Raw genomic sequence first — 19,196 nt, forward strand, 5'->3', positions numbered from 1 at the left:
AGTAACTAACACAAGATCATTCAGTAAATAAGCTGCTGAGCTGTATGATTCAACATGAGATCTGTATCACTTCCAGGATCATGTCATAACTACTACAGGAAAAAATCTCCAAAGAACTCTGGGAAAAGTGGTCATAAACGAAGCAATGGAGAAAAACATTTTGCCACATGGATGAGTGAGTACAGCAAACTGTATCACCATAAAATATTTGTAAATCAGTCTTTATTTTATAAAACACCTGCATAGTTGTTAAAGATAAAATTCACAGCTTGAACCCAGGTCTGAGATTCCAATCCTAGAGCTCCTTCTGCTATGTGGTGCTTGCAAAGCAAACCAGACAGATGAGAATCAACCCATTACCACACACTTCTAGAAGAAATAGTTTCACCTTTCCCTGTTAGGCTATAGGAAGGATGTAATAATTTTCTCAGAGTCACAGGATGAGAAAGAAAGGGTAGGAGTTACAGAAAACAAATGTATCCATCTTCAATATAGAGTCTCAGAGGTAAAAATCTCCAGGATGCAGATCACATAACAACTTTGTGCCTGCCTGCTATTCAACCAAGTGTTTTCATACCCTCAAAAGATATATCCAGGTCAGAATGCCACAAAATTTATTATGAATTCCAAAATATAGTTAGGCCTTTACCTTGATGACTTTTCCTGATCCTAATTTCAGGCGAAGCAACTTATCTTTGTTAGAAGTAGAGTCAAAAACCTGCAATTTAATTACAGCAAATGAGGTCAGCTAATTTCAAAAAATAATAACAATCATTAAGACATTCAACTACCATATCAGTACTTTCTGAATAGGGAATGTCAAATAAAACTGGAATATTTTCAGATTCTTAAAGAATCTGAAAAGATGGGACCACATAATGGCTAAAGGGCATTATCATAATCAGTATCTCAATGATAATGATATCCCAGATTAGGAAAAAAAATACATTTCTATCACCATGTATTTAAGCATCTTTCATCCATAAAGCATTTTCAAATAAATTATCTCATTTGATGTTGATGCCAATCCTGCTGGGTAAATAGAATAAGTAGCTCGTGAGCCTCCATTCACAAAAGAAAAAAGGAATTAAGAGCTTCAATAATTTGAGGTCAAATTAGGATAAAACTGGAACTTGTGTTCATATTTTTAAAGTAATAAAGTGATGATCCAAAGATCTTTGTTATATCACATTGCTTTTGATGGCTTCACAATATTAAAATACAAGCCCAACATATTTACTCTATCTGCTGTAAGAAAAACTATGAGGAGGGTCTAAAAAGTAAGACCTAATCCCATAAGAACACATTCAACTTAAAACTTGTGTGGGAGGACAAGACACACATGAACAACTGGCAAAAATAATACTTGAGAAACTGGTTTGTACGGACCTGTGTAGAAGAAAGTGGCACTGAGCAGATTTTATACATCATTTCATGAATGTGCCCCCAAAGCAGCTATAGTGACTAAAGCAGGGCTCCTGAAAGATTTCTTTTTGTGGAAGGTATTAGCAATTCACAGTACTAATACCTTCCACATGAATAGCTCTCATACTACCTAAGTTACTAAAGAATTTGCAGGGTACATTCTCTTACCTGGCCCAGCACATGATTCTGAAAGAGCCAGCCAGTATAAGCCACTTCTAAAGAATCTCCAACTTCCACAGCAGGGCCCTCTGCCACAATGAGGTCCTGAGTGAGCACTGCATCCAAGGAAGAGGTGCTATTGCACTTGGCAATGCCCACCTTCAAGACAAAAATCATAGCAGCATGAGTTTGGTTTAAACTCAATAAAGTATTCATTTAAATCGTTATTGCCAATTCTCTTTCCAAGCAGCTGCATCCACTAGCATGTTTAGAAGTAAGCCATTCCAAAGTCAGTAATCTTGCCAGGAATCAAAATGCCTAAGAATATGGCATTCCAAAGTCAGTAATCTCTTCAAAAATCAAAGTGCCTAAGCAATTACCTTACAAATCCAGGTACTGTCAGTTCTTAACTCTGCTGTGGCAAAATAACTTAATCCCCATGTGCCCAAAGTACCCTTTGTAGAATAAAGAAAAAAAGCTTTGCCTACTTATAGGATGGTTATGAAAATGAAATGAGTTACAAGTAGGGTACTTGGCAGCACACCCGGAAAATGACAGTAAGTACTCTATAAACATTAGTTGTGATTACTATACTGATTTACTATGTCAGCATTAGGAACCTATGAAAGAAAGGGGAGTTTCTAAATAATTTCAAAAGGCACTTCTAAAGACAAAACAAAGTTGTATTCCCAGAACTCAAATCATCACCACTTACAGGCTTGGCTGTATTATCTTAGCATAAATCTTAAACAGAGAAGTCAGACACATCTTTGTGAATAATTATTCTATAGTCAATGTTTTAATATATCACACATTATAAACTTGCTACTCATTTTCTTTTAAAAAGTTTCATTATTGCAATCAGACAAATGCTAACTAAAATGATAGGATATCATCCTCTATTAAGTGACTAAGACAAAAAAGAAAAAAGATCATTCTAAATGCTACTGAAGACATAAAGAACTGGGATGGATGTGAAATAGTACAATCTTTCTGAGAAACACTGTGTCAGAGTGTGTTCAGAATTTGAAAATAATTTGTCGTTTTGACCCAATAATTCACTTCTGGAAATATGGAGGGAAAAAGAGGATACAGACTTATATTTTAGAAATGTTCACAATACATTATAGATTTATTTCAGAGGCTAAAAACAATCTAACTTCCTAAAAGCAAGGAAATGGTGAAGTAAATTCAGAAGCATCTAGTATGTACTAAACGTCTGTGTCCTCCCAAAATTCATTTGTTGAAATCCTAACCCCCAATGTAACAGTATTAGGAGATGGGACCTTCAGAAGGTGATTAAGTCATGAAATTAGAGCCCTTATAAATGGGTTAAGAGCCATTATGAAAGAGAGTCCAGAGCCAAATGGGGTGGCACACACCCGTAATCCCAAAGACTGAGGCAGGAGGATCACAAGTATGAGGCTAGGCTCAGCAACTTAATGAGACCCTGTCTCAAAATAAAAAGGGCTGAGGATGTAGCTCAATGGTAGAATGCCCCAGAGTTCAATCCCCAAACTCTAGTACCTCCAAAAAAAGAAAAAGAAAGAAAGAAATAAGAGGAAAAAAATGGGCAAGAGACTCCAAAAAACTCCCCTTTTTACAGCAAATTGCAACTCAGAAAAGGGCCCACCAGAACCCAACCATATTGAGACCCTGATCTTGTACTTCCAGCCTCCACAGTCATTAGAAATAATTTTCTTCTGTTCATAAAGCCATCCAGTCTATGGTACTTTGTTATAGTAGCCCAAATTGCCTAAGACAGTATCTTGATTCAGAAGGAGGAGGCAGATCACCGCAGCCTCTGTAACAAGAACATTAATCCCATTCATGACTACAGAGCTCTCATAACCTGGTCACCTCCCAAAGATCCCACTTCCTAAAGGCCCCGCCTCCTAATACCATCACTTTGGTGGTTAAGTTTCAATATATGTTTTCTGGAGGGACGGACACATTTAAACCATATGCAGACAATATCCATATTTTGCAGCTTCAATAATGTTTCTAAACAATTTTTTCATGAGGTGGGAAATGATACTTTACATACTGCTAAATAAAATAAGCAAAATATGGAACTCTTAAAGAAGTACATCTACTATGTATATTAGGCATATATAAAGAGGAAACGACATAATGTTAATAGTAGTTACTTAGGGTAGTGAGATTATGAATGATTTTTTTAAATGCTTTTCTACATTTTCTATGATGAATATGCAATAACAAAACATTGTTTAAGATTTGTATTTATTCCTTAAGATAATTTATGTAGCAAAAATGTTTTAATTAAGTAAGCTTACATATTTAGCCTTTTTTTTTATCTTAAAAAGACTCATCAGGCAATTTCAGTAAGTATTGCTATGATTTTCCTAAAATACAATAAGCTGAAGTGACAATTTTAGTGGGTTTCTTATGCTTGTCACTAGCAAGACAGCAGTTACAGGTTTACATATGTGAACCTAGAATTAAGGCAGACCCCAAACTAACACTCTGGCTTTGCACAGGAAAGAGTAATATAATATCACCTGTTTATTGAACTCCACAGCAGCCTTTTCCGACTCAAACATGATGGACCAGTTTTGTCGCTGGTCATCATAAAAGGTGCTATAGTTATTGGGGCGAACCTGGGAAATGAGAAATATTAAGATAATTCAACCACAAGCTGCATGGTAGGAAAGTCTGACTGCATAAACTCATAGAGAAGGATTCAACTTAGATAAACCCAAAGGGAGGAATCAGGGACCTTTCTTCTTCCTTCCCACCCTCCATCCACCATTCCTCAGCCCCCATTCCAGAAGGAAGCCAAGAGACCTTTCTGAAAGGGTCTGTTACGGATGTTCAGGGCTAAAGCAGTGGATCTAATTTCTACCAGGTACCCACACTCATCCTTCCTGCAAACCTATCCCAAAGGAGCTAAGGATTCCAGTATGGGGGATGTCTTACCATTAGCTCAAAGTTCAGATGAATTCTAGCAACAGTAACTGGTTGTTGCTGACTGATATAAAGAAGAATCTTATACTGTATTTAAGCAAAATGGGCAGAAAAAAGAAAACAGAAGTTAACAAGCAATATAAAACATAATACATAATACGCCTTATATACCTACAAAACTCAAAACTCTGTTCATCTCTTAAAGGTTTAGATTTTAAATTATATCTTCTCATTAGTCAGTTTATATCTTCTCATTTTGGCCTTACTCTTTAACTATAATAAAGAATCTTTGTTGGTGTTTTCATTCATACAAGGAATGACTAAGAGGTAAGTGACTGATTGCTTAAAACATAATAGTAAATTGTACAAATCTTAAATGTACAACTCAATGAATTTTTACACATATATATGCCCATGTGATGACCAATCGGATTGGGGTGGGGGAGAAAATATTTCCAATATCCTAGAAGTGCCATTATGACACTTCCTCTTAATAATCCCTACCCTGAAGTAACCACTACTCTGACTTCTATCACTGATTAATTTTGCTATTCTTAAACACATATGAATGGGATTCTAGAGTGTACTCTTGTCTTGCTGCTTCTGCTCACAAGTTAAGATTAAGCCTTGTTACTTCTTGTACCAGACCTTGGCTCTCTTTTATTGTCATGTAGCATTCTCTTTTATGAATATACCATAATATATTCATCCTTTCTCCTGTTTCATTTTAAGTCGCTTCCAGTCAGAAGCTTCTGTGAAGAGTGCTTCTGTGAACATTCCCCATGTCATCTGGAGTGCACAGACATTCATTTCTTTCAACCTACACAGCTTCCTTTAATGTTTCTTATAATACAAATCTGTGGACAACAAATTCACTTAGCTTTTGTTGGAAAACTTATCTTGTCTTTATTTTTAAAGGGTATTTTTTTGGATACAGATTTCTACATAGGGGTTGGGGGTATAGTTCATGGGTAGAGTATGCATTTAGCATGTACGAGGCCCTGGGCTCAATCCCCAGCATTAAAAAACAATAATAATTTAATGCACAATAAAATACTACTTTGCACCTACTAGAATGGCAAAAATAAAAAATAAATAACAAGATATTGGCAAGGATGTAGAGAAACTATAACTCTCCACTGCATGCAGGAATGACTTTGAGAAGTTCCAGACTTTAGTCAAGGAAGTAATTGCAAATGTGGTGCAAATAGTAAGAATTACAGTATAGCCTGACAATGTGACTGAGTTGCTATAATCTCATGATAAAACTTTTAACAGATGAGAACTGTTTCCTATGAATGAGCAAAGGAAGAGGCTTCTGCTGGGCGCAGTGGCACCGGCCTGTAAACCCAGCAGCTCAGGAGTCTGAGGCAGGAGGATCACAAGTTTAAAACCAGCCTCAGCAAAAACGAAGTGCTAAGCAATTCAATGAGACCCTATCTAAATAAAACACAAAAAGGGCTGGGGATGTGGCTCATTGGCCGAGTGCCCCATGTTCAATCTTAGGTACCAAAAAAAAAAAAAAAAGAAAAGAAAAAGAAAGAGGCTTCTTTAGATGGACTCTACCCTTGTTCAAATGAAAACAAAGGATTTAGATTATATAACCTCAGCTGATAAGACAGCAACCAGGTTTGAGAAGACTAACCTCAATTTTTAAAGAAGTTCTGTGGATAAAATATTATCAAACAGCTTTGCAATTTACAGAATTCTTTCATAAAAGAAAGCTTCACTGTCTTATTTTAAGAAATTGCCATAACCATCACAACTTTCAACAGCTACCACCCTGACCAGTCAGCAGTCAACAACACTGAGGGAAAATTCTCCACCAGCAAAAAAATTACGACTTGCTAAAGGCTCAGAAGATCATTAGCTATTTTAGTATTTTTAGTTAAGGTATGAACATTTTCTAGACATAATGTTATTGCATACTTAATAGATTACAGTATAGTGTGAGCATAACCTTAATAAGAATTGAACAAACAACAGCAACAACAACAACAGAAAACCCTCATGTGACTCACTTTATTGAGTCATTTGCTCTATTGTAGTGCTCTGGAACCAAACCTTCAAACCCTCAATATCTCTGAAATATGTTTATATACCCAAAAGAACTGAAAATAGGAACTCAAACATGTACTTGTGTGTCAATATTCATTGCCCCATTATTCACAATAGCCAAAGACAGAGATAATCCAGTGTTCCTCAACTGATACATTATTCAGCCATGAAAAGGAATGATGTACTGACACATACTGCAATGTGGATGAACCTTGAGGATATTGTGCTAAATGAAAGAAGTCAATCACAAAAGAACAAATATTGTATGATTCCACTTACATAAGGTATAAGGCAAATTCATAGAAATAGGATGTAGATCAGAAATTATGGAGGAATGAGGGAAATGGAGATAGAGTTATTGCTTAATGGTTTAAGTTTCTGTTGGGGATTAGGAAAAATTGGAAAGAGATAGTGGTGATGGTTGCTCAATATTGTGAGTAGAATTAATGCCACTGAATTATGTACTTAATATAGTTAAATAGCAAATTCTATTTTATATGCATATAGATAGATATAGATACATTAACATACAAATACAGTTGGCTCTCAGTATCTGTCGGTTCTATATCCATGGATTTAACAGAATGTAGATTAAAAATATTTGGTGAAAAAATTTTGTCCACACTGAACACGTACAGACTTTTAAAATCATATTATCTAAACAATATAATAACTATTTATTTTGCATTTACATTATATTAAGTGTTGTAAATAAGCTCGTGATGGTTTAAAGTATGTATACTATAGGAGAATATTCACAGGTTAAATCCAAATACAGTCCTAAGACAATAGGGAATTTGATCATGCAGATTTTGGTATCTGCAGGGGGGGGGGGGTCCTAGAACAAATCCCCCATGGATACCAAGGAATGAGATACAGAGAGAGATAAAGAAAGAGAGAGAGAGAGAGAGAGAGAGAGAGAGAGAGAGAGCGCACAGAGTTTATTTCCTACAAAACTACAAGACTCAAAAGTTTCCCTCTATATTTCTGGTTCAGCCCCTGGACTTCTACACCATCCCAGTACTTTGCAAATGTCCCATGAAAGAAAAAAACAATCTGGTGTTTGGAAATCCTCTAATTTTTCCAATTTCTCTTTTCTCCATGCCTACTACCTAATCTACACCTAAAACTTGCAAAAATCTCAAGGCAAAGAAACAGAGTTATCTCATTGGCTCTTCCTTTTCTGAAATTTTAGTTCATCTAGGCTTCAACATTTTCATAGTACTCCAATGAATTCTGAAGTACAATTTTTGCAATTCATGTACTTCTTTGTACTTGTTGCAGAGATCCGCTATATCCTATCTGGTGATAAGGTATAGTGAAGTCCCACTACATTTTTGAAATCCAAATGGCACCTCCTAATGAATTGACAGATCTAGATAATAATCACTGATGGCTGGTAATATAACAAAATGAGAAATGATCATTATTTCCTCCTGATGGGATTATAAACTATTTAAGGGATACAGCAACCAATTGCAATGTATAACCTTATTAGATCCAGATTCAACAAATTATTTTTTTAAAAAAGCAGAGAGAGGAAATTTGTACACTAACTAGCAGGGAATGAGACTGAGAAATTATTGTCTGCTTTTTTTTTTAAGGCATGATAATGGCATAATAGTTTTATTTTTAAATAGCTCATCTTTCAGTGATATATACTAAAGTATTTGCAGCTAAAATTGTTTGTTGATATTTGTTCAAAATAATCTGAGTGGGAAAAAGAGGAGAGCATGTGGTTATAGATAAACAAAAAAGACTAATAACTATTAATAATAATTACCTTGGAGTTCAATATCCAAGATCTACTTTTTTAATGAGTTTCAAGTTTTGCACAATTAAGTTTTTTGTTTGTTTGTAAGACAATGTTATCCATTACATTAGTGACCCTGGACAAGTAATTTTATCTCCTTGCCTGAAAGTCTCTGAGGAACATGGAGTCCATGTTCTCTGGACCTCTGAAATTCTATAATTTCCTATATTTATCTCAACAATGTTCAAAATCTTCTGGAGTAGTTTTTATAGACAGATTCAACCCATACAAAAAAATGAGTCTCAGGGCTTGTAGCTACTTCTGCTTTTTGACCCAAACTACTATTATACTGTGAGCAACTGCCCAATCTTGTTTTCAAATTTTCAAAAGATAAACATTGGTCATTAACAAAAGCATAAAGATATGCTGCTTGAAGCAATATTATAAAGTTCAGTACACAACAAAAGGATGTCCGTGATAATAGTTTACTCTAAAACCCTCCAAATTCTTAAGCTAGGACCATTTCACAAAGATGTCTACAGTAAAGCTTTTGAGTGGTTGAACCTGTTTTAACTCATAACAGCAAGCAAACTATGTTCATTTGTTATATCCTAATATTATACGCTTACATTCAAATTCAGCAATCATTCTGACACATGAGACACTTGGACATGTCTGCTCCCAGATTTAAAAAAAAAAAAAAATCAGCTCACTGGTATTATTTGAAGCACTTGAATATGCATGAGACGTATAGTGTTCTTACCTCTCTGGCTGTGTGGTTCCCCAGGACTGCAGCACCAAATTTGCCCTGCTTTACATACTGACCATTTGTGCTATTGAAGTAAACAATAAAAAAAAAAAAAAACAAGAGATATTAATACTCTTCTGAACTATACAGAACCAACTTTCACTCAGTCATCTAAAAGGGGGAGTCTAGTCATTCAACCTTTAGGAAGGGACAGAGGTGGGCAGTTTATAATTTAAAGCCCTAACATAACTTCTTTACTCTTTAAATATCTATTATTCATGATATCTCAGTGCAGTGGCTTTCTCTGAGAACTTGAAAAGGCAGTTATTGGTTATGAGCATTTCTTTTTTTTTTTTTTTTTTTTAAAGAGAGAGAGAGAGAATGAATTTATTTATTTATTTAGTTTTTGGCGGACACAACATCTTTGTTTGTATGTGGTGCTGAGGATCGAACCCGGGCCGCATGCATGCCAGGCAAGCGCGCTACCGCTTGAGCCACATCCCCAGCCCCTATGAGCATTTCTTAAAGACAAGAGATGAAATAATGGCTCTGTATGTTTTATGGTCAGAAATCTCCAACTGAAATGTTAAAAGTGTTACTGATACTTAGTCTGTGGAAGGGCTGAGTAAGTAGTTTGCAATGAATAGAGGCTTTCTGAGAAAAGACAGCAGAGCTTAATTGTAGTCCCCTCTCCTCCACCAAACTTAAGAGAATTTCTCTTCTCAGCTACTTACTATCGATATGCATGGACTGCTGTTGCAACCAGTACTGTGGAAGTGCCCGCTGTGGTTGGTGCTGTTTTTGGTGTTGCCTGATTTCCTGAAGATGAACAAAACGAAGTTGTCAATCATTTCTTGCTTGAAACTGATTTTAACCATTAAACTAGCTTTAAAATTCTTCTTTATACCCAGTTAGTGTTATAATGCATTCATATCCTCATTTGATCCACAAGGTAATCCCATGACCCAGTCTCGGGGTGAGGCAAAAGGCTGTAAGCATTTAAGTGCCTTCCACAAAGACAGCAACAAGCCTTGGAGTAGAACTCATGACTCCAACTCCCAAGCCACAAACCACAAACAAGTCTTTGAGCTGCACAGCAGAAGCACTGTCTAGCAAGCATGGTCCTATTGCCTCTACTTGATTTTCTCCATCAAATATTTTGACAGCTATGATATATAAAAATAGATATTTCTCAGGTTTTGGATGTAGCTTAGTGGTGGAGTACTTGCCTAGCATATACAGTGCCCTGGGTTCAATCCCCAGTAACACAAAAATAATAAATTAATTAAATAAAAAAAAAAAACTAAGTTGTTTCCCTTTTTCTTCCTTCTGGGGTAGGAAATTTGGGGTGATTTAAATCATACCCATTACTTAACTTCACAAAGTGCTATAGAGTAACATTTATGTTCTAAAATTGGAAATTGTGGCTGGGGATGCAGCTCAGTGGTAGAGCCAGTGCTTAGCATGAACCATGCCCTGGGTTTAAACCACATAACTAAAGAGTTGGTGTCAGTCAGAAAATTTCTCAGTGTATGGGGAAAACCCTGCACACAATTAGCATCATAGACAGATGCTGTGAGTGAGTAGAAAGTACAGAGTAAAGAAAACAAAATAGTTTGTTCCTTACTTTTACATGGGCCATACATATGGGATCTATTGTCGCAACTCAACTCTAAACACCCTGATAAATATCTTCAGTGCCAGCATAGTACTTTTTTTTTTTAATTGGTTGTTCAAAACATTACAAAGCTCATGACATATCATCTTTCATACATTTGATTCAAGTGGGTTATGAACTCCCATTTTTGCCCCAAATACAAGTTGCAGAATCACATCGGTTACACATCCACATTTTTACGTCAGCATAGTACTTAACATGTAAAAGGCACTCAATACTTTCTTTAATCTTCATTCAACAAGTGTTTCATTCAATGTCCCTAACCATTTGCTCTACTTAGGATTATTACTATCAATCCCTTATTCCTACTTGGGTTCTTATACAAAGACAGCAAAGTGTAAAGGAAGGAATAAAAGCTACTGAGTTAGTTAGATCAGGGTTCAAATTTCAACTCTTGTCACTTACTAAGTACTGACCTTGATCAAATTCCTAAACCTCTTTGAGCCTCTATAATCTGGTTATGTCACCTACTTCACAGAATCGCTGCAAGAATGAAATAAGACAACCTATGTAAAGCACCTGAGGCCAGACACATAACAGACATCTTAGAAATATTAGTCCCCAGTTCTCTCCTTTCGTCCAGCAGATGTGCATTCAACAAATGCTTCCTGTGTCCATCCTGATAAAAGAATAGGACTTACTGCAATGCTTGTCACCATCTAGTTAGGAAAAATTCAGTCAGCACACAGCTAACCCACTCAAGTGCAAGAAGTGTCAAGCAGTTCTTCTTTCTCACTGAAAAACTGAACAGTGCCTACCAGAGTGCCTTGTGCAGTTTTGGAGGGCGGCATGCACATGGGGTGGTGTGCATATGGGACAGAAGAGCTTGCCACTGACCTTCTCCACTAGTTCCCAACAAAGAGCACACTATCTAGCCACTGGAACTCAGAATCCCAGAGTTTAAAGATGCATCCATCAGTAGAGTGGCTTAGCCAGAAGGTCAAGGATGAACCACCAGGCAAGTGGCTTTTGCAAGGCTGCTTATGACTCTAACCTGTTAATGAAAATGCCTCTTAACTTACCTATTGCTGCTGTTCCCGGGCCTTTCTTAGGCTGCTTTGGAGCTGTATACTGGAAGAATTCATTTCCATGGCCAGCAGAAACCTGATCCAGTCCAAAAAGAGAGGCCAGTCTGGCACTGTTAGTAGAAAATAAAAATGAAATTTCATTTGACATATCCCAAACTTGGAGTCATTATTAAAGCTGCTCACCTCCAACCTGAACAAATACCTCCCAACCATTCAATATTGGAAGTTGCAGCTGTAATCAAGTGTAATTGTACTCAGAAAACATCAGCTGACCCTGTCCATCCATAAGACTTGGGTTTGTTTCTTCTCCTTGTGCCCCAGTTTCTCCATCTAAAAACTGAAATTAGTCCAGCTGCTGTGTTTATTTGAACTGTAAATTCTTGCTCAAGCAAAAAAACATAATTTCTTGTCACTCTACTAATTACTCCCCCTCCTCTTTTATCTAGTTGATAAGATGTAATGAAACTGTAATACAAACTCACCAGCAGACATAATCTCTCCTATCATTCCATCTAGCATGGAGGACCATTCTTTGTTCATCTCTTTCAGGTATCTTATATCTCCAATTTCTACAGAAACAGATCTTACTAAGGTCACTCACTGACAGCCTCAAATTATCAAATGCAGTTTATCAGTGCTTATCTTATTTGACCTCATGCTACCTTTTTATACAGTCCACTAATTTGTTCTACAAACAATCTCTTCCCATCACTTCTTTGGAGATACCTACAGGAATGGAAGGAAGGAGAGGTCCTAATAAGACATCAATAAATGCTAATGGGATCCCTCTCTTGTTTTCTTCCCATGGCTCTGACTCTCATTTAACTTTCTTGCCACCTGTTCCTTTGTCTGTTCTTTAAATGTCTATGTCCCCAAGGTTTTAAACTCTCTCCCTTGGGAATCTCTTTTATTTACCTTGGTATCAAAGGCTATCCTAATGCTGATAAGCTCAAATCTGTATCCCCAGTCCAGAATTTGCTCCTGAGAATTGGAAAACACAGATATACCACAAGCAACCCAGATACAAGTCCAGCCCAGAGCTCATGTCCTCCCATCTCCATTGCCCCAAAAAACCTATTCTTCCTCTTGGGCCCCAAGACCATTGTGGGTTCAACGATTCACTAGGACTCACTTGACTTGGCATATAGCTCAACTCATGACTAATATCTATACATTGAAAGGATACACAGTGGCCAGGCATGGTGGCACATGCCTGTAATCCCAATGACTCTGGAGGCTGAGGTAGAAGGATCACAAATGTGAAACCAGCCTCAGCCACTTAGCAAGGCCCTAAACAACTTAATGAGAGCCTGTCTCAAAAAATAAATAGAGCTGGGGACTTAGTTCAGTGGTAAAGTACCCCTGATCCCCAGCACCAAAAAAAAAAAAAAAACAGAGAAATCAGAAAAAGTAAAAGGTACAGGTGTCGAAGTCCAGAGGAAATCTGGCACAAGCTTCTAAAAATCTTCCCTCGGTAAGTGAAGTGACACAAGACTTAACTCCAGCAATGAGTTACAACAACGGTGTAAAGGATGATCTATAAAGGAAGCTTATTAAAGACTCAATGCCCAAGATTTTTATTGGGGTCAAATCATACAGACAACCTCTGCCTAGCATGTACCAAAACTCCAGATTCACAGAACAAAAGCAGATGTTCAGTATAAATCATATTATTTGTACAAAAGTTTAGGCACAGTGGGACACTCTTACCACTTTATTAACACTTCATATCAGTATGAGGAATTGTTACCAGGAAATTCCCAGATATCCAGACAAGTACCAACTTTGTAAGCAGGACTTTCTAAGTATTATAATCTCTGGCCTGGTATGTTAACGCTTTTCTGTAAACATCCCCAACCAAAATGAAAACCTGACCATAATCTTTGATTTTTTCTGCCCAATGGTCATGGTCATGCCCAATCTCCAACTCCGTTTGATTTTATTTCCCAAATGCTTCTTAAAGCCATTCACTGTTCCCCATCCTCACTGCCACTTTTCTATTCAGGCCAACATCACAGGTAGCAAGCTTCATTTTCTGCAACACCTCTTGAGTCACCTCTCTGCCTTGGTTTTATCGCTTCTTATCCATTATCACCACTGCACCCACAATGATCTTTCTAAAAACCAAATTTGACCAAGTCTCCTTCCTCCTGAAAACCCTCAATGACACCTCAATATTACCAAGATAAAACCCAAACTCCACAAGACAGTTTTACAAGGCTGTTAAGGCCTCACCTCTTCTTATTTCTCAGCTTCCCACCTGATCATTTCTTATCTCCACCTGTGTGCTATACCTACCCCAAGAAACTTTTAGTTTCTCAATATGAAACAAAATATATTTTGGGTGGTACTGGGATCACACCCAGAACCTCACAAATGCTAGGTAAGCATTGTACCACTAAGCCAAACCCCCAAGGCAAGATCCTTTTAATCTCCAGCCTTTGGACATGGTGATCTCTCTATCTGAAACTTTCTTCCTGTTCCTCTTTTCCCCTGGAAGATGCCCCTAATCTAGGTTAGATGATCCTCCTGGAAGCTCCCACAATTCTCTATACTTCATTCATGCCAGAAATACATATTAGGCTGGGGATGTAGTTCAGCAGTAGAGCATCTGCACCACAAAGAGAGGGAGAGAGGAGAGAGGGAGGGAGAGAGAAAGAATAAGTGAGAGAGAGAGAGAGAGAATATGAATGGTGATACACATTTGTAACCCTAGCAACTCAGGAGGCTGAGGCATAAGGATTGCAAGTTCAAGGCCAGCCTCAGCAACTTAGTGAGGCTCTACGCAACCTAGCAAGACCTTGCCTAAAAAAAAAAAAAAAAAGTAAAGCATCCCTGGCTTCAATCCCCAGTACAAAAAAAAAAAGAAAGAAATGTTGTAGGAATACATCGGTGAGCAAAACTGGATTTTTTTTTACAACTCACCTTTCTATTTTATATAATCTTCATTGAAAACTGGATTCTGTTTTCAAGGAGTTTATGGTCTACATATTCTTCTTTTTCAAAGGCAAGACAGATGTGTCACAGGTAAACTGTGTTTCCATAAATATCTTAAAAGCCAGTCAAATGATGATTGTAAAATCAATATAACGGCCAAGTCAAACTAATTAGCTTACAGATTAATTTCATTTACTATTACTATTTTAAAAATGGACTATATACATTCTTAGGAAGATAGTTTCTGAGACTTACTATATTTTTCTACTTGTAAGATGTTCTCAAGTGTACACAATCTACCTGACCATGTTAGAAAGAATGGGCTTGCTAATTCTAGACTTGATTATCTATGTTAATAATTGATAAAAAAGTCATTATGGTGTTAATATTTTAAAAATAAAAGTTAGCCAGTGCTTTAGTTGCCAAGGTCCTTACCTCACCTTAGTTTCATATTTGTTTGCTATTCTCTTTAAAACAAAAATACATCATTTATGCTATATCAATATTTTAATAAACAGGGATTCTTTTTGTTAGTAAAGTACTTCTTTAATGAATTGTGACATCAAACATCTACTTATACAATAATGATAATATCACATGGGCAGATCTGGTGAAATACACCTGCCTGATTTCAAGCCAGGCTCCATTAATAACAGTGCCACCTTAGGCAACTTATCTCTCTGAGCTGTTCCCATCTGTAAAATGGGTATAACTGTTAAAACTACCTCATAGGCAACAATGACTAAATATGATAATGTGTGTTTATGTATTCCTTGGTACAGTACCTGGCACTAAATAAACACACAATGTTTTATATACTTGTAAACACATATCCTTCTACCTCAAAATGCCAATTCAATCAGATATTATCATACAGAACAGAGAAGGCTTGATTGATGCACAAATCTCTAAGTATAAATTGACATTAGCATAAATACAAAACAATAGAACTAGGAAAAATCTCAAAGGATCATCTGAGGCAAACCTCATTATTTAATAAATTAGGGTATGCAGGGACAAGAATGGTGACTTGACTTAAGTCACATTCCTAAAAGGAATGATTTATCATTACTAATGCTAATCAGATTTGCCTACACATATCTCTAATAAAATATAAAACAAATGTATTCCTTAAAGAAGCTTTGAAAAAAGCCAGGTATGGTGGCTCATGCCTATAATTCCAGCTACTTGGGAGGCTGAGACAGGAGGATCACTTGAGCCCAGAGGTTTCAGCTGGGGCAACATAGTGAGACCCTATCTCAAAAACAAAACAAAAACAGCTTTGTGATTATTATTACTACATTGATTTTATTCTACTACTAAAATGAAATTTCTTAGGGGTAGGAACTGCATTTTATTCCCAATTATATTAGCTGAACCAACTATTATTCAATTAATAGGCAATCACACATACTTCCTTATTTTCAAAGTCATAGTGGTGGAGAAAGGGCTAAGACAAAAAACAAAAAACAAAAAAAACCATATCTCCTGATTACTCTTTCTAGCTTAATCATGTACTTTAAGAGGCCCAGAAACTTAAAAAAGAGATTATCAGTCATCTAGATGGTCATCCTTGGCACTAATATTCCTACTTCTAATAGGTTTGAATGTCCTAAATAGAATCAAGTCAGATAGTTAAGTAAATAGACCTGAAACTTAAATGAACAAGTATATTTGCAGTAAATCAGTTATAAAAAGGGAACTGAAAAGCAGTGTTCATTGTCATATGTTCTACTTCCTTAGAGAAACTAAAGGAGGAATAGCTAAATCAGAGAATGCTGATGAACCTTTCCCTAGTCTCAAATTTTTTCTCTTCTTTTTGATACTGGGGAAGGAACCCAGAGGTACTCTATGATAGAGCTACATTCCCAGCCTTTTTATCTTTTATTTTAAGACAGTCTTGCTAAGTTACTTAGGGTCTTGCTAAGTTAGTCTAGAACTTGTGATCCTCCTGCCTCAACCTCCCAAGTCACTGGTAGGTGTGTGCCACCATGCCCAGCCCTATTCTCAATCTTAAATTTTATTTTATTTTCCTGGTTGTTGCTAGGAACAAAAATAAATTATCAGATTAACTTTCTTAATAAGTTTCTTATCATTAAATTAGCTGATATATGTGTCTAGGAGCATAATCATGTGCCTAGAATTGAGTGTCTCAGGTTCATGATAAGCCCATACAGGAAAGCAGAATAGTCGAATCACCAAGAACTTATCTTGGGCCAGGAATCCAGAAAAGGGCACATGACCATCATGTCTACTCTTGTAATTTTCAATCAGCAGTGGACTGCTTGACTCATGAGAGCTGGGAGTATGAACATTCCTTTGCAGACTTTTCCAGATACTTTTGCATAGTGGAGAATGTGAATTTACAGTATGCTTTGAAAATGTCTAATATACAGCCACCCACAAACTAGGTTCGTATAAAAATATATTAATTCAAAAGGCTAACTACACAACCAACAGCAGCAGGGAAACTGGACTGCATGGTGATTTTAGTGAATGTTCTGAGTCAGATAGGGAAGAAAGGAACCAAAGCACAATTTAAAGTAACTGAGCATCTGAAATTACTCAAAATGGAATTAAGTGGATGCAGGCCATCTAAAATGACAGCAGGGGTCAAACAAAGTAGTGAGTCAAAAAAAAAGAGGGGCTGGGGCTGTGGTTCAGCAGTAGAGTGCAGGGCTGTGGTTCAGTAGTAGAGTGCTCACCTAGCATGTGCAAAGCCCTGGGTTCAAACCTCAGCACCACATAAGACTAAATAAATAAAATAAAGGTATATATAAAAAAGAATGATAGGTAATACATTACTAGTCAGTGGGTGTCCACAAAGAGTCCAAAAGATAGTCAGTCATCTTATGGTTATTTATGTGTTAAACTCTGCAACAGCAACTTGAGGGTCGGTACAGCAACTTAATCATCTCTGTAACCTCTTCCCATTTAGTAGAACAAGGGGCATATGTTAATGTGCTCATCATTCTTCAGGATGCACAACATTTGTAATGAAGATGGTCAAAGAAAGGCTATGCAAACATCAGAGACTGGCAGTCAAGGCGTCTTAATACAACACAAGAGAAAACACACTAACCCAATACAAACGAAAACCCTAAACTAATTATTGAAAATGACGATGGTATACATAATGTTTGAGGACAGGGGTTAACAACCGCAGCCTCTCACAATGGTTTTAAACTTCACGGTTTACAGAGTGCAATTTCACAGCTATTATTCAAAAGACACTCACTGATCATTTACTATGTGCAAGGTCCCGTGCTGAGCTCTAGTTAAAACGAACAATATAAGCTGTCCCTGTCCTACCAGGGTTTATAATCTACTAGGTTCGCATGCAAATACAAGCCTGGTCGGACGAATGAGGAATAGAAAGTATTTTATTCTGCCCGGGGTGATGGGAGAGGGAAAGTACCAAAAAGGTGACATCCGATCTAGGCCTTGAAGAATGCTGGGGCCGACCCACCAGTCCTGGTTCTAAAGTGTCACCGCCTCATCCATGGTTTTAGAAGAGAAACTCTCGTGTGGCCCCAGCTGACTCCTCTAAAAACTCGGAGGCAGGCAGACTCATCAGCAATCACCCCACTTCAGAGAAATTTTGACCCAGGGAACAGAAGGGGAACCCTGGAGTCATACTGCGTGTCAAGGGAGATGCCAGCTCCAGAACCCAGATCCACAGACTCCTCGCACTTGCGAGCCCTGCCCAAGATTCTGAGGAGTGTAAGCACCGGAATGCGGTCGGGGTCTGGACCCGGAAGTTGGAAAGAGGCCTGAGAAGAGATCGACCCCTCCAACCATCCGCCGGTCTCTGTCAGCCATGCCTTATGGCCCGTGCTTCTCAGTCACTCACCCGCCACTAGGCGAGAGGAAGTCGGTGTCGTCCTCATCCCCGGCACCGAACATCGCGTTCGCCTTCTCCAGGCGGTGGGGAGAAAGCCGGATGTTCCCAGGGCCTGTCACCGCCGACGTCGTAAAATGCCGCGGTGGCGCGCTTTTTTCCGGCAGGGCAAACTCGCCCGGTTGCTCTGCGGCGAGGAGACTGGATTCTGGAAAGGGTGGAGCAAAGGCAAATGAGGGCTTCTCGCCCGCACGACGTGAGGCCTCTCCTGCCCGCAAAGGGGGCGGGGTTCCGAAGTTCTGCACGAGGATTGGTCAGCGAGCCTAGGGGCGGGGCAGGGGCGGGAACCCGCGGCCTCTGTGGCAGTGGTGGACACGTCGAGCCGGGCAGAAGTAGTAGGGGCTTCTGAGAAGTCCTGAGTCGGTGACGAACTCAGGCTCTGAGAGCGAAGCGTCTGTGGCGGGACTCGACCTGGCAAGGTAAGGCCTCCCCGCTGCTTCTCACAATCCTGGCATGGCCACTGTCCTTCTCCCTCCGGGGCAAGGACCCTCCGCCGCTCTTCTCTGCTCGGCGGAAGGAGAAAGATCCCCGGGCTAGAGATCTGAGTCTTGGCCTGGCTCCTACAGTGACATAGCTGGAGT

At 38.2% G+C, this 19,196-nt stretch overlaps 2 protein-coding genes across 2 annotated transcripts in view; one reads left to right on the forward strand and one right to left on the reverse strand.

Annotated features, from left to right (window-relative positions):
* The window catches only part of Fkbp15 (FKBP prolyl isomerase family member 15), a 56,026-nt gene extending 37,295 nt beyond the window's left edge, over positions 1–18,731 (reverse strand). Inside the window, exons 1-8 of the mRNA XM_046451401.2 lie at positions 18,568–18,731; positions 11,772–11,887; positions 9,806–9,890; positions 9,087–9,156; positions 4,525–4,599; positions 4,107–4,205; positions 1,594–1,743; positions 650–718 (exon numbers count right to left, since the gene is read on the reverse strand). Coding sequence (XP_046307357.1) covers positions 650–718; positions 1,594–1,743; positions 4,107–4,205; positions 4,525–4,599; positions 9,087–9,156; positions 9,806–9,890; positions 11,772–11,887; positions 18,568–18,620 — 717 coding nt within the window. The 5' untranslated portion in view covers positions 18,621–18,731. The remainder of the gene's footprint in view (positions 1–649; positions 719–1,593; positions 1,744–4,106; positions 4,206–4,524; positions 4,600–9,086; positions 9,157–9,805; positions 9,891–11,771; positions 11,888–18,567) is intronic.
* A 145-nt stretch (positions 18,732–18,876) lies between these two features.
* Slc31a1 (solute carrier family 31 member 1) overlaps positions 18,877–19,196 on the forward strand; it is a 33,289-nt gene continuing 32,969 nt past the window's right edge. Inside the window, exon 1 of the mRNA XM_046451403.2 lies at positions 18,877–19,034. The gene's annotated coding sequence lies outside the window, so the exon portion shown is untranslated. The remainder of the gene's footprint in view (positions 19,035–19,196) is intronic.

Source organism: Marmota monax, unplaced genomic scaffold, assembly GCF_021218885.2.
Source record: "Marmota monax isolate L192 unplaced genomic scaffold, Marmota_monax_Labrador192_F-V1.1 WCK01_AAM20220418_F8-fsc00020, whole genome shotgun sequence".
NCBI lineage: Eukaryota > Metazoa > Chordata > Mammalia > Rodentia > Sciuridae > Marmota > Marmota monax.